Source organism: Molothrus ater, chromosome 3 (assembly GCF_012460135.2).
Source record: "Molothrus ater isolate BHLD 08-10-18 breed brown headed cowbird chromosome 3, BPBGC_Mater_1.1, whole genome shotgun sequence".
Taxonomy (NCBI): domain Eukaryota; kingdom Metazoa; phylum Chordata; class Aves; order Passeriformes; family Icteridae; genus Molothrus; species Molothrus ater.
This window is the reverse complement of record NC_050480.2, coordinates 60,748,128-60,763,663: the sequence shown is the minus strand read 5'-3', so window position 1 is coordinate 60,763,663 and position 15,536 is coordinate 60,748,128. Positions and strand designations below refer to the sequence as shown.

At 43.5% G+C, this 15,536-nt stretch overlaps 1 protein-coding gene across 4 annotated transcripts; it reads left to right on the top strand.

Moving 5' to 3' along the window:
- Positions 1-4,050: 4,050 nt before the first annotated feature.
- Positions 4,051-15,164, top strand: RNF146 (ring finger protein 146). 4 transcript variants are annotated; one of them, XM_036404542.2, is made up of 3 exons: positions 4,051-4,158; positions 9,687-9,839; positions 13,392-15,164. In XM_036404542.2, exon 3 carries the CDS (start codon positions 13,393-13,395, stop codon positions 14,449-14,451), a length of 1,059 nt encoding a protein of 352 aa, XP_036260435.1. In that variant the 5' UTR covers positions 4,051-4,158; positions 9,687-9,839; position 13,392; the 3' UTR covers positions 14,452-15,164. The 4 variants fall into 4 exon arrangements, with proteins under 4 accessions (XP_036260435.1, XP_036260436.1, XP_036260437.1 ...); XM_036404543.2 differs by lacking the exon at positions 4,051-4,158 and adding an exon at positions 4,228-4,350; XM_036404544.2 differs by lacking the exon at positions 4,051-4,158 and adding an exon at positions 4,577-4,682.
- Positions 15,165-15,536: the final 372 nt, after the last annotated feature.

Here is a 15,536-nt window from a genome sequence, read left to right as displayed (position 1 = left end):
ATGAAAATGGCACTGCAACATGGGGATCGCCTGCTGTAGGACAGCTTAGAGGAAAAGGAATGCAGGGAGTGATAAGCAACAGGGGGTTCAGAAAGGAATCTGCCACTCAAGCAAAATCAAGATTTGTCTTTAGTACTTTTACACATTGTAACTCGATTCTCAGCCTCTCTCTGGCTCCTTGCAAGGAACAGACAAGTGCAGGGCACTGCCAACTTTACACTTTCTTTGGACGTTACAGAGGGTTTGCTGAAGGTGCAGGAGCATGGAATTGGCACGATACCACACATCATTCACTCTTCTGCTGATAGTGTTAACTTGCAGCAGTTTAGAGGTACCCCACACCAACTTCCCAAACTGCTTTGATATAAACTGACTCAAAACCACAGCAGAAGGAAACTGCTTTTCTCCCCTCTCATCTCAGCTGCACCAAGTGCAGCATGGATTGAGCTCTTGAGGAATATAAGACATTGACAGATCTGCAAAGGTTTATATAGTATCACATAGATTTGAAGAAGCAGAAAGAAAGTTTCACATATATTGAATTAATAGTTTTCCACCGTCACAGCAAAATATTAATAGTGGGACTGTAGACACTTAGCAGAGAAAGTGGTGTTCTTTAAGAAATAGTCTGGTGAATCTTTACTTTTTAAACCACTGTATTAATTAATAATTTAGTGGTGAGCAAAAGACATAAATTTCACAATGATGACATTGTAGACCACAATAAAATACACAAGGAGAAACATACAGACAACAGAAATGTGAAGCAAGTAGATGTAGAAAAGGTACAATCGAGGTGGCTTCAATTGTAACAGACAGGTACAAAGTAATAGGCATAAAGAAAGCCATCAGTGGAATGAATAGGTTGTGTCCATGCCAAAAACAGAAACACAAAAAAAGATGTTTAAATAGTATCTGTTCTGACTGAAATAGGAGCTGGTAATATGGATTGATAACCATGTAGGGAACATTTTAGAAGGTATATTACTAGAACTGATCCCCTTATTGTAATCTATTAAACTAGATACCCCTTCATGCTCCTTATTCCCTTAGTCTAGTAAGGTACAATGCATTTAATTCTTTCGTTACTACCTTCGACACTGTCTGACATTCCTTTGATTGCCATACTTACTCCATAACTCATGGACTGTAAAATAAAATCTTTCATTCACAAGCACATTTTCTCAGTCCATCTGCAGCTGCAGTGAAACTCACAAGCCTAACCATACACAGCCACAGACTTCTTTTTTTACTAAGTACAGTTTTCCCAAGGTGTTGCCTTTCTTACAAAGCTGCACACAGTCAGAGTAGCTTTGCTACTCTGTGAACTCTTTAGATCCCGTAAGAGCACAAGCCTGCTTTCTTTTTTTAGGTCATGTTCTAACAGAAACTGACAGGAATTTGGCCTCAATAGCTTCCACAGGATCAAGGTCTGGTTCAGTAAAGGATTAGGGCTATTGTTGCTGAGCACACACTGCCAGTAAGAGACCTTTCCTTTTCCCAAATCTCTATTCTTTGACTCAGCCTCACACAGAACTATCTAAATAGAACATAGGTCACCAGGTAAATGCTTGTTCTTGGATGCAAACATGTCACATTTGTTAAAACCAGTGCAAATTTTGGGTAGGTGTTTCTGAACTTTTAGAAAATAATAAGTGATTTAATGAAATGCATTTATTTGTAGGTACACAGTTTGTGCTAATTGGGAGTGGAGCTGCAGCCAAGCCTCATCCCCAATGGGCTACAACTGTGAAAAGAAGGTGAGCAGCATTGAAATCAATGGAGTGCCCAGGTGCACTGACCAACCACCAAAGGGAATAGAGGGCACACAGGTGCAATGCATGAACATGAGGGGTATAAAAGGTTGGGCTAAAGAACAAGAAGGGCAGACACTTGCAGCCTTCTGAGGTGTTATAATGTTATGCTGTGTGGGTAGATACCTGAAGCTGCCTGATGTTGTATGGTGTTACTCTGTATGGGTGAATGTTAAAGCTTTCTGAAATTGTATGGTACTTACTCTGTATATTATGGCTGTCTAGACTGCAACATTTCTTTTGGTATTCCTGATTACACTTATAATTTAGTATTTTTTGAGCTGTTCTCTTATGTTTTCTGATGCTTGTGATTTCCATGGGTTTAAAAATCAAAAAAAGCAGCCAAACAGTAGTTTTAGTTTTAACAAGCCCCTGGGTAGACAGTCTGCACCTTGAAGCATTTAGTTTTCCATTTAGGTGCAATGAGTTCCTGGACACGCAGTCCCTTTCCCCATCTAAATACCATTCCAGCCTAAATGATGTGTGGATTATTGTTTCCCATCCTGCTTTATTAAAATATTAATACAGCAGGCTTCTCAATTGACAACAGCGGGCAGCACAGGTCGCCTCCTGCACCTCACCTACAGGAGCAGCTCAGCTTTGGGATAGTCTGAGCCCCCAAAATTACACCTGGGTCTTGCTGAGGTCCATCTCCACATATGGGTGACTGCCAAAACAGCCAAACCTCTGCAGCCACCTAAGCATGGCTGGGCAATGCACAGAAGCATGAGGGACATGCTTGACTATCAAGCCACCTAAATTTTCAGACAAAAAATAAGCTGCAGTTTCTCTGAGCTGCAGAATATGCTCCTGGAAAGGCCAGAAACTCTTCATACCTCCCGTTGAATCCACTATCTGCCCTTATCAGTGGGAACAAGGGCAACTGCAACCTGCCTTCGCATTAATCAAGCGTGACAGAGCTGTGCAAGTTCATCTTCCCTAGCACTGCCCCAGGAACAATGAATCCTAAGGAAGCATGCCTGCCTACTTTTTCTGGTCAGAAAGCTCCAGGGAATACACACAACTGAGGCTCCCCTCCATCTCTGGTGTATTTGGTTTGTGTGGCAAGGTTTTGGTGGTGGCAGGAGCTTGGGGAGGGGGCTACAGTGAGAAGCGCCCCGAAGGCTCCCCTATGTCTGACAGAGCCAATGTCAGACGGCTCCAAGATGGACCGACTGCTGGCCAAGGCTCAGCCTATCAGTGACAGGGGTAGTGCCTGTGGGATAACAGATTTAAGAAGGGGAAAAAATCTGCACAACAATTTCAGTTGAAGAGTGGAATGGGAGTGAGAGCAACAACTCTGCAGACCCCAAGACCAATGGAGGAGGAAGAGCTGCTCCAGGCACTGAAGCAGAGATCCCCCTGCAGCCCCTGGTGCAGACCACGGTGAGGAGCTGTGCCCCTGCAGCCCAGGGAGGGCCATGGGGGAGCAGAGATCCACCACAGCCCATGCAGGACCCCAGGGCAGAGCAGGTGGGTGCCCAAAGGAGGCTGTGACCCTGTGGGGAGCCTGTGCTGGAGCAGCCTCCTGTAAGGATCAGTGGCCTCATGGAGAGAGGAGCCCACACCAGAGCAGGGTTGCTGGCAGGACTTGGGACCCTGCGGGGGCACCCACTGGAGCAGGCTGCTCCTGAAGGACTGCGTCCCAAAAATCAAGAGTGGGAAGCCAAAAATCAGCTTGGAAAAAAGGAAGGCAAGGGTAGTGTTTTTAGATTTGGTTTTATGTCTCATGATCCTGCTCTGATTTGACTGGTATTAAATTAATTTTCCCAGGTCAAGGTTCCTTTGCCCATGACGGCAATTCGTGAATGATCTCATCCTGTCCTGATCTCGACCCACGAGCCTCTCGTTATACAGCCCCTCCCCTGCCCAGCTGCGGAGGGCAGTGCCAGGGCGGCTTTAGAGGGCGCCTGGCGTCCAGCCACGGTCAACGCGCCAGAAGGCGGCACGACGTGGGCAGGGGGGCCGGGAAAGGGACCCCCATGTGTGGAGGCGGGGCCCTCCCGACCGCCCGGCACCTTCCCCCACAGGGCACACGCCGGCGCCGGGCCCTTCCACTTCCCCTCAGCGCGGGCGCGGCCCGAGCCGCGCGGGGCCGCCATGGCACCGCCGCGGGGCCAGGGCGCGGCCTCCCCGCGGCATCACGCGCTCGGCCCCGCCCCTGGCCCCGCCCCCGCCGTGGCGGCGTCACACTGGCGCGTTCGGCCGCCCCGGCCCGCGCGTGACGTCGGCGCGTCCCGCGGTCCCGGCGGCGGGGCCGGAGGGAGCGGCAGGTGGCGGCGGGCGGAGCGGAGCGGAGGGGCCCGAGCGGAGCTGAGCCGAGCCGAGCGGGCCGGCCCGGCGGGTGAGTCCCCGCGGCGCCGCGGGCGCGCCCGAGCTGGAGTGGTCGGAGGGAGGCGGCGGCAGAGGTCTCGGCGACCAAAGGCCGCTCCGACAGCGCCCCCTCCACGGCCGCCTGGGGCCGAGGCGGTGCTGCCTCCCCTGGCCCCTCCGCCGCCGGCCGAGCTAGAGCGGGCGCCGCGGCCTTCCCGCGCGGGTGAGTGCCCTGAACAAAAGGCTGGCTGAGCTGGGCTGAGCCGAGCGGAGCGAGGGGCGGCCGCCCGGCGGGCAGAGCCCTGCCCGGTATTGTTTTGGCGGCGGGGCGGGTGCGGGGTGTCGCCCGGCGCCGCCCCGCCCGCGGGGTCACGTGCCGGGTGCCGGGGCCGCGGAGCCCTGTCGGGAGCCCTTCCCAAGGCCTCGCACCGAGAGGCTGGGAGGGAGAGCCGGGACCGCCGGCAAAGCCTCCCGGACCCTCCTGCAGGGCCAGGCCCCCTTCCGCGGAGCCGTGTCCCTGCAGGAGGCGGTGTCCCGACGCCGGCGCGGAGCGAGGTGCGCGCAGAGTGCCTGACCGGGCCCGGGTTTAGGCTGGACTCGATGGCCGGAGGTCGCTTCCAACCGTAGTCGGTTCTGTGAGTCGGGGGTTTCGTTGTGCTGGGCAGTAAAATAGGTCAGGAGCATGAGCCGTGGCGGCGTCACGCGTGGCGGAATGCCCTGGCCGAGCCGGCGCAGCGCTCCAGTTCCCAGGGCGGTGTGCAGCGCTCCAGTGTGTGTGGCTTTACCCCTGCGGTGTCCCCGCTGTGCCCGGCCGGCCTCGGTCACTGCCGCCGGCGGCGTCAGCGGAGCGGCTCGGGCGGGCACGGGAGCGCAGCGCGGAGCACCCAGACAGAAGTAGCTAAGTGTTCCTGATGGAAGTGCTTTTGTTTCTTTGTGCTTGACCGCCTCGGCTCGAGTGTTTGCTTTGCATCCCTTCGGAATGTTGAAAGGGGACGTGAAATGTGAAAGCGGGTCCCGCTTTCGGCGCGGTACGTGTTGCCGCCACTGAAAAACATTAACTGAATACGAGGGTTTTGTACGAATAAGACGATCGGAATGGTGAAATAGTTAAACTGAAACTGTGGGGGATTTTAATCTTAGTACAGCTTTTCAGTGATATGCCTGAGAAACGCTGTAGGTTTTGTTACTGGTGTGTAATATGCAGTTATGTATTAGCAATTACAAGGAGGTGTAGGGAGCAGAGCTTTAAAACGTTTTGCCTCTGTCAGGTTTGTAATACTAAAATTCTGATCCTTCTTCCTTTGTTAGCTGCTGCCTCTGGACGGTGGGCTACTCAAAAATAGATTCTGAAGCATCTCTAGACATGCGGTACCAAAAATTACAGCGTGAAATAGTATTGAAGACATGCTGAAATCTGAATCTTCATTTACTAATTTTGAGTAAATCTTAAATATTGAACGTTTTTGCAAGAACTTGCTTTATAGCCTTGTGTGTTTAATAGTGTAGTTTCTTTCCAAGTCTGATGAAGTGCCAGTTGTTTAAATTGCTATAATACAAAATCTGTGGTGAGTGAAAAAAAAAGTTCTTGTTTCCTTCAAAATATATTGCATCAATTTAGATGTAATTGAATTGTCATTTATTTAAAGAGCTGGAACTGCAGTATTTTTATAGCCTATTGAGTAGTGAGCCCCTGGAAAAGTCTTCATATTGAAATTGATTTTTTTTCCTCTCTTCTGTGCGTGTTAATCAAGTCTTTATATATACATGAAGAGATGTTCCTGTACTTATTTGAGTTTCTGAAGCATTGGTAACTTAAGATGAACCGGTTTCTGCTTCATTGTTGCACACTTTTGCTTTTGAGTGAGAAATTAACATTTTTCTTAGTTAAATAGATTGAAACAGGATATATGCTCAAAATTCAAGGTCAGTGCTCCAATTGTTGCATAGGGAACAACCTCATTTTCAATACATGTAGAATTTTAATACTGAAATGGCTGACTGTTCTGCACTTGACTATTCTTCTATGATTCAATTCCAAGTGTAGATACAAATATTGGGGTTTACTAATATGCAGTAGCCAGTGATAAGGAATGACGGGCAACCTGAAGCCTCATCACAACTGGCAATTCCTGAGAATATTCCAAGTTTAAGAAACAGGTAGAAAAAAGTAGGCAAGCACAGGAAACAGTGAAGTTATTTATCTGTTGTGCTATCTAGTACCAGGGACAGTTTTAAACATATCTGATGAGACTCAGTACCTTGAGCTGGTAGTGTATTGACACTAGCAGACCATCAGACAGGAGAGTGATTTTTTTTATTAAATAAAACAGCTGCCTTCTTTCTTCCCACACTGTCTGGTTTATGGTTGCTTGTGGGGAAGGGCAAAATTCCGGGGATCATTTTCCCCTCCTACCCACCAATGGAGTTAAAAGTTGGGGAGCTTGATGGAAAAAAAATCCAAGTATTTAATTACAGAAGAGCATTTATTCTTGTGAAAGAATACTGTTACTCTGCTGAGTTTTCAAGGGAGGAAATGATGAATTTGTGATAGCTATTTTAAAATAATCTGTATGGAGTTGCAATATTCCTAGATTTCTATTATTTGAAGTAGGACTCAATAGTAGGCTGATGTTTGTTGAATTCACCAGTGTTGCACTTGTGTGTTTTTAGAAAGCTAAGATTTTACTTACAGAGAAAGCTTAAGACTATGGGTAACTCTTCGTCAATATATAGGAGCTGGCTTCCTAAATATGTATGCTTCTGATTTTAGTTTCAGTGGGTTGGTTAGTTGTTAGTTGGGGTGAGGGTTTGTAATTGTTGATTTTTTTTTTCCTGAAGGAATAAGGGTGGAAAAACTGTGCTGGGGCTGATAATTTACTGGGTCTCATAATTTAACGAGCACAGTTGGCTGAACTGACTAGAAATGGTTTCATTCTATCTATCTTGACCTACTAAAAGCTTAATATTGTTCTTAAGGAGACCCTGAAGTCATTTTGGGAGATAGGTCTGGTGGGAAGTCCACCACTTCAAATTCTTAAAGCGTGGAAGAAGTGGACATGACTCCTCCCAGTAAACATCCTGAGAGACTTTCAAGGGGACAAAGAGAACAGTTCCATGCTGGCTGAGCCTCAGTTTGGATGGAGATGGTCCTGACCAGTGACACTGTCCTTCTGTCTGTTTCATCTTCAAAGTTTCAAAACCAGTATGTGGTAGGATGCAGGCGTTTAGGAAGGGATTGCTGCAGATAGCATAACTCCTCATAGTACAGGAAAAAGAGAAAATGAATTGCTAAGTATAGAACATAGCCCTTACCCAGGTGACTTCAAAGAAGGAGTCATCATCCAAGAAGGGGCGTGTGTGTAACCACAAGTGTTTGTCAGTCCATTTAGTAGAATTTTCAATACTGGCTTATTAAATAAGTAGCAATGACATGAAATAGAGAGGTTATTTGATGTCAGTGTGTGAACTCGTTCTTTTCAAGACCTTTGCTGCAGTTGGAAGGTTGCCTTATCGCAATCCTGTAATTATGCCTTCCTTGGATTCTTCTAGGTATAATTACATATCTTGAATATGTGTATGCATTTTTATTTACTAAGAAATCTCTGAGAACTGACCCAGCCTTTTTCTGCCATCTCCACATAGCATTTGGTTTTATGATGTGCTACCTCTAGTAGTGCATTAGGAGAGGGAGTAGATAAAAGGCTTCAGGTGATACCTATTGAAGTAACAGAAAGCCAGCTCCAAGATGAAGGACTGAATACCACACCCAGAGCATCAAGCTTGTTGCAGCTGTCTCTTTGATCATAGAAAATATAGTATCTTGTCTCAGTGGATTAGTAGAGCCACAATTCTAACACGATTGCTGCGCTTGGTTTCAGAGTGATGTGTGAAGAAAGGAAATCTGCTAGAACTATGAGGGGAGAAAAGGTGTGGATAGGCTTGTTAATTTTTGCATTTTTCCTTTGGAGCTCATTCTAAAAATAGCTGTACAAAATGTTACATGGAGCTCAGCTATAAAGAAAATAACATATTTGAGTAATGCTTCATGCACTGAAGTCATCTGAACACTCTGATATTAATGATAAATATTCGATCATTTGATAAAGGGCTATAGCACAGAACACTGTAGTGCTCCATCTTCTTTCAGGGACTTACCACTTCCTGACTTAATACTTGACTCTTACATGTCTGCTCTGCACTGTATTTATGCTGAAATGATTCTTTCCTTGAACAAATTGAAATCAAAGAGGTGACATTCTCAGGTCTACTTCAAATCATTCCTATATATAATGTTCTGCAGCAACTGGAAACTGTAGTTCAAGATGTTTGACAATCATCCAGAAAGCTACAGACCAAAAGGAAGAGGTGATTCTGTAGCTCATCAGTCTTTTTATAGAAGATTCACTGAAGGTGGTTCTCCTAGGTCAAGACTTTCATGATTAGGTTGTGAGAATGCAAGAGTGATGGTCTCTCTTCCCCTTCTGAGTTTGCAGATTCCTGCTGTAGGAACTTTTAAGGTATTTGTTAGGCACTTAGTGGCACTTAGTAATTATTAGGTTTGTGTGAAGTGACTTTGCTCAGATTCTGGTTGGTGGCATTCACCAAATATATTGCTACTGACATCATCTGCTAGCCTGAAGAGGGGTATATTACCTCTGAGGTGTGGAGGCTGAGTTGCATCCTTGTCCTCTTTTTTAGAAACTCTTTCCATTGTTGAACCTTGGAGCCCATCAGGACATTTTAAAGAAATAGAGGAAGGTCCTAATTAATTTTTGTTGTTTATTTACCTTGGTAGGTATCAAATATAGTTCATAGAGTTTGTTTATAAGCTGGTATGAGCTTGGATGAGGACAATAAATTGTATGAGGACATACAATTGTAGGTTTATAAAGAAGAAAGTGCTGAATGTTCTGAGGTTCATTCATTAATGATGCAATGATCTCTGTAAAAGAGGATGAGGATTCAAAGCTCTGAGCCTTGAAATTCGAAGAGGCAAATTTCTGATTGAAATATGGGGAAGACTTGGGGGAAATCAGCTGTTCGTGCGCACTGCTTTTCCTCAAGCATCTGATACTAGTCTATGTCAGGATAACACACAGAGCTAGATGGTCCTGTGGGATGGTATCAAACAGATAGTTTTATAAAAAGCTTTAGGAAGCCATTGTGACTTTCTAAATTTCCTAAATATAAGGGATCATTTATTAGAGGTTAAATTTGCATAAACATAACATGCTCCAAACTTTGGTCTTTTACTCCTTTTTTGAGGTCACTGTTTGGAAATGAGCAATTAACTTACTGTTGTAAAAAATAATTTCCTTTTATAATGCTTAAAAAATGATGATTTTTTTTGAAACAGACATCAAAATAAAAACTGTGGATCAAAATTGATGGTTACAAAAAATTAAACAGAAGTCCGGTGATAGTTTTATTGAAAATAAAATACATCAAGTAAATAAAAGCATTGTAATTTCCTTTTTGTAACAGAACCATGGCATTGTACTTTGCTTGCTCGTACCTCTGGACAACATTGTAATGGTGGTATTATTTGCTTTCTATTAGTTTGCAGAGAAGCTGAAACGCTGTAGTGTACCACTGAGTGGGACAAGTCAGGAATGAGCCAGCCTTGGGAAGGAGGACCTGCCATCCTAGCTGGAGACGTCTGAAGAGAGGACATTTCAGTCTTCATGCTTCAGTAGAAATTACTAAGAAAAAGTAAGCTGTTGTTTTGTTAATGAACTTAAACATGTCAGCTCCTTGATGGACTGCTTAGTTGCAGTTATAATTTGACCTGGAATTTGAAGTGATTTTGTGGGAATTTACATTTTCTTCCATTAGAGTCCAAGAAGGCCTGGGGTCTTTTCATGTAATTGTTACACATCACCTCTTCCATACTTCATGTATTGATGAAGGACCCATAGCTTAGAAATTACCTGTATTATTAAATATTACCAATAAAAACCACAAGAGTAAGATTTTGGCCTAATTCCATACTGTCTCCGTCGGTTTTAGGCTGTACTTGTTAAAATGCAGAGTTCAGGTTCTTTTTGGTCCCTTTTTTATACCTGAATTGAGGATCTAAATACTTAAAATAAAATTATTTTTAGAATTATTCCTTGTGTTTAGTTAATTCTTAGTCAAGTAGTCAGTAGTCAAGAATATGAATTTCTATGATGCCAGGAGTGTTTTAAAGGGAACCCAATCCCCCCAAAAATAGAGCTTTCTTATTTGATAGCAGTTCTGATATAAAGCCTGTTTTCATTGAACCTTGTTACAAAATATTACTTCTAATTTCAGGAAAAACACTGTGTGGTCAGAGTTTGTTTAATTCTTAGTACCATGAAGTTGCAGTGGAAGTGCTTCCACAGCCATAACATAGCAGAATAGCAGTCCAAGATGTTTCTCCTCGGTTCTGAAGGATTACCTCTTCAGTAAAAACCTACATGTACGTCCTCCTACCAGCTTATTAACAAACTCCATGACCTAGATTTGGTATTAAGAAGGTAAATAAAAAAAAAAAAAACCCACAAAAAAACCAGCATCATCAGCATCATGCTTTAAAAACAAAAAGTGAGACAGAATCTGTGTAGTTGATATAAATCTTCAAGTGCATAATTGTCCTGCATTCTGAGCACATGCAACTGCAGTTGTGCTTATCGTATCAGAGTTTTATGTTCCTGCATAGCACTTTTAGAGATAAGGGTTTGCTCCTCCAGCTCTATTCATTTTATACATAACATTTTCCTTAGAGTCATTAAAAATCAAATAAGAATTTCAAGAAAAAGCATTTACTCCTTTTCATATCCTGCAGTATTATCTTGATCTAGTAAGGGACCCCAAAGATCCCTCAAATTAATGGGTGACCTATTGAGCACAGTTCAAATGTTAGCATTTTTTGCTTTCAGTAAACGGGTGAGAACTTTTAATCCTTCTTTTAGTTTACCTCAGGGTAAACTCTTTAGTTTAGCTCATGGTATCACAATTTGGTTTGTCAAAGTGCATTGCCTTTTTGATCCCTTTATTGCATTTTAATCACCTCCAAAATCTTAATTATGATAGGTGACTTGTGTAGAAGTTACTTACCTACAGGTTGTTTTAATCTTTTCTTTCACTCTGAAAAGGATAATTTTATAAAGCATATTCAGGGAGAAGCATCCTTTTGTAAAACTGTAGCATGGAAGTCAAAAGCTCTGCTGCTGTGCTTTTTTGCATTCTACTATCTCATTGTGGGGGCATTTGAAAATTAAGATCCTTTCCCTCAGCCATGGTTAGCAAAAATCAATCAATAAATGGATTTCTCTTTCAGCTCTTCTGTTGCGAAATGATGGTTGGGTTGTGTTTGTGGTATTCTGAAATCTCAACAGACTTTGTTCTCCCGTTTTCTGATAAGTTTCTTGGTATAAACCCCAACATTGGCTATAAAAATCTGTCGTAAAATACGTCCTCAGAAGTGTGCGGCTTCCAAAAAGCAACTTGTTCACAACATTGTTAAAATGGATCTCACAGATGTGTGCTGTGCAGTAAAACCACAGTTGCCAGCTGGTAGGTAATGCCGTGTGTGTATCTGGCATGCTGATTTAAGAACTGTTATGCAGATTGGTCATTAATCTCAGAAAAAGAAAATCAGATATGAAACCGAAACGTAGATGGATACAATTTTGTGCTGCTTCAGGAAAAAGTACTTGAGCTGTAGAGCTTTTAAAATAATTATTTGATAAAAAAGGATTAAAGAGGCATTGGTCTTTGAAGAGGAAATTTTTGTCATAGAAGGAGACAGCATACAGAAAAATGTTTTAAGTAAATAGCACATGATACATTATTGTAAAGATAAATATAGATACTGAGGCATAGGTTTTTGTTTAATCCCAGCATATATCAGTGGAAGCTTTTACAGTAATACTAGGCATTTTCTCTTGAGGCTACACATTTTGTTAGAAATGTGTATAACATTAGAACCGGCTGTCCAGGGAGCCTGTGGTATTTCCATCCTTGCAGATTTCAAAAAAACCAGCTAGACAAAGCCACAGCTGGTCTCATCTAGTATTGGTGTTGGTGCCATGTGGAGCAGGAGACTGGACTAGGTGACTCTAAAGGTCCCTTTTGGCCCACATGCTTGTGGTAGTTTTGCATTAACTATTCCTAGCTGCCCATACAACAAAGACTACTTTCACTGAAAGGCTGTTTTGTTGAATATCAGTCTTGAAGTTTCTTGGGGATTTTAAATAAAAAAGGCACCTTTTTAGGCCCCATTCCCCAAAGCCTGTTCTCCTCCCTCATTTGGTATCTGGTATTTGGTTTTGATTGTTAATAAATAAAAGAAAAATTACCATGAAACAGACCGTGAAAGATTGCCATGGCAAAAATGTAGTTGAGAAGGCATTTGCATATTTAGGCTAGAATTTTTCAACTACTTAAATCCTACATGATGCCAAAGTGATGCAGTTTTGCATTCCCTATTCTCTTACAGTTACAAAATCATCTTTAGTAACAGAAATAAGATATGGCCAGAAAAATTAAAGGCAATTACTTCACAAGCCAGTCAAATCAGAGTTGTGTGTCTTCAATACACTGCTGCTTCTGCTGGTCTGCAGTGATTCCTTTTCAGAGGTACTTGTATAACAGGGAGTTCACTTGATGTTTAAGGAAAAGGAGTCCAAGGTATCTTCTGAAAAGGCCACCTCAGTTTGCAAATCTGGTTCTTTCTGCATCCCTGTGGTTGCTCTGAGCTCAGTTTGAGGGTAGTGTACCATGGTGGAAGGGGACTGAGAAACAGAGTGGGGGAACTCTTCAGCTGGGTGCTGCTGTCAGGCTTATTTTCTATTGTGTAAACCTAGTCTGAGATACTGTTCAGGGAGTCCCTTAATTAAACAGATGATCACCTATAGTCTGAAGAGAGATTGTTTAAGTTCAGTTTGCAGCTATGTCACCTCTTGAGGAAAGAACCAAAATTTCTTTAAATTTCCTGAGGAGGTACCAAAGTAACTGGTTGGCTTATGGTCCATTAATCAACTCTACTTCAGGGAGTGAACAGAGGGAATTCCAAAGTTTGTTTTCTGACTTGGTATGTTAAAATGCTGCAAATTAAACAGATAAAAGGTTGGTAATCAGCAAAAGAAATCTCAGTGTTGTCCATCATCTCAGGAAACAGTAACTTATCTTAATTTGAAGTAAACATCTCATTGTGTGGATTGTTGAGTGAAATGTGATGCAAGGTGCTAGTTTAAGTTGACATAATAAACTGATTTAAATTTCTTTGATCCTCTGCAGGATGGCTGGCTGTGGCGAAATAGATCATTCGATCAACATGCTTCCCACAAACAGGAAGACAAATGAGTCATGTACCAATGCAGCACCTTCCCTGCAAGTCCCTGAATGTGCTATCTGTCTGCAAACGTGTGTCCATCCAGTAAGTCTGCCCTGTAAACATGTTTTCTGCTATCTGTGTGTTAAGGGCGCTTCTTGGCTTGGGAAGCGATGCGCACTCTGCCGGCAAGAGATTCCTGAGGATTTCCTTGACAAACCAACCTTATTGTCACCTGAAGAACTCAAAGCAGCAAGCAGAGGCAATGGAGAATATGCTTGGTACTATGAAGGTAGAAATGGCTGGTGGCAGTACGATGAACGTACCAGCAGAGAGCTGGAAGATGCCTTTTCCAAGGGTAAAAAGAGCACTGAAATGCTAATTGCTGGTTTTTTATACGTGGCAGACCTTGAGAACATGGTTCAGTATAGGAGAAATGAGCATGGACGTCGCAGAAAAATAAAACGGGACATAATAGATATACCAAAGAAGGGAGTGGCTGGGCTGAGGCTGGACTGTGACACCAACACTGTCAACCTGGCACGAGAGAGCTCCGCTGACGGTGCGGACAGCACAATGACTCCAGGGGCTGCAGCTGTGCAGCCTCTAGCATCCATTTCTGTGAGGCCCCTACCAGCACTAGATGGTCAGCTCGTGAGCCCTTCGACGCCGTCACCTGATGCAAGCAATTCTCTAGAGAACTCTTTTGCCCAGTTGCAAATAAATGGAGACAGTATGGCTGAAAGGAGTCACAGGGGAGAGGGAGAAGAAGACCACGAATCATCATCTTCTGGTAGGGTGCCAGCCCCCGACACCTCTGTGGAGGAGACCGAATCAGATGCCAGCAGTGACAGCGAGGATGTGTCTGCCCACCTTCAGCAACACCTGTCCTCTGGTCAGCAGAGACACTTGAGTGCTGGTGCAAGCCAGGCAGGAGCAGATAGACCAGGGGCAGGGGGTGGGGTGGCAAACACAAGTGTAAGATCTAGAAGGCCAGATGGACAGTGCACAGTCACTGAAGTTTAAATCTAGAGCCATGCGAAAAAAAATACTCAGTTGTAATTTTCTGTAAATTTTCTGTCCACATTGGCATTGCACTCAAACCTAGCAGCGTGTTTGGTGGGAGGGTGGGGTGAAGGGGAGAAAACAGATTTGGCCTGTTTTAACTTAAGTCTCTTAACATGTCTCAGCTGGAAGACTCTTTAACTCTAGGAAACTGGGTTGTCCTGTTAATGGTTTGAAAGCTGTTTAGCAATGCCCAGTTTTCTTGAAAATGTCTTGTGTTTATTTTGTAGCATTTTCCCCTTGAAGATACTCTATCCCTTTTTGGCCAATGTATATCTACTGTACAACTTGAATTGTCTTCATTATCTGACTGTTGCATTAAGTGTCTTACTACTTTCTGCATGGATTGATGTATGAAAAGAACACTAAAGCTATGTGGAATCAGGCAAGGTGTTGGGTGTGAGCAGGATGCTTAATTTAACATGAGAAAATAGATGTGAGTTTGGAGTTAAAATGTGTTTTTACTAGACAAGAGCAATCATTTACCTTCTTTCAATGGAAATGTAAAAATGCTGTTAACTTGTGTTGGAAATCCTTACCTTTACACTCTCCATGGCTTTTTCACTGGCTTTGCCATCTAGTCCTTGTGGTTTTGTTTATTGAGATCTTTCTTGATCTGTCTTGTTTTGTTACAGAATTTATAATTTAATAAAACTACATTTTATCAGTAACAATCTCAGATAAGTTTCCAGTTTAATTGAACTTCACTGAAGGAATTTCAAAGAAAATGATCATAAAACAGCTTCCCAAGTTTACCACAGGGGAGGACTAGTTCTGAGTGGCATCCTGACATCCTTCCATCCCTGACTGGCTGTCTCTCAAACACAACGGCCGTAGGCGTCTCATCTTTTACTGAACAATCTTCAGTTGCAAGCTTAGTTCTCACACAGACATCTGAAGAGCTGATTAACTCACTTGACTGCTGATGGCAGGCAGAATTATTTTAACAGCAGAAATGTTCATAAAAGAGGGTAAGTTATCAAGTTGACCCTATAACAAAGGACAGGGATATTACAGCTGTTTTTCTGTTCATAGAAAAACTATGG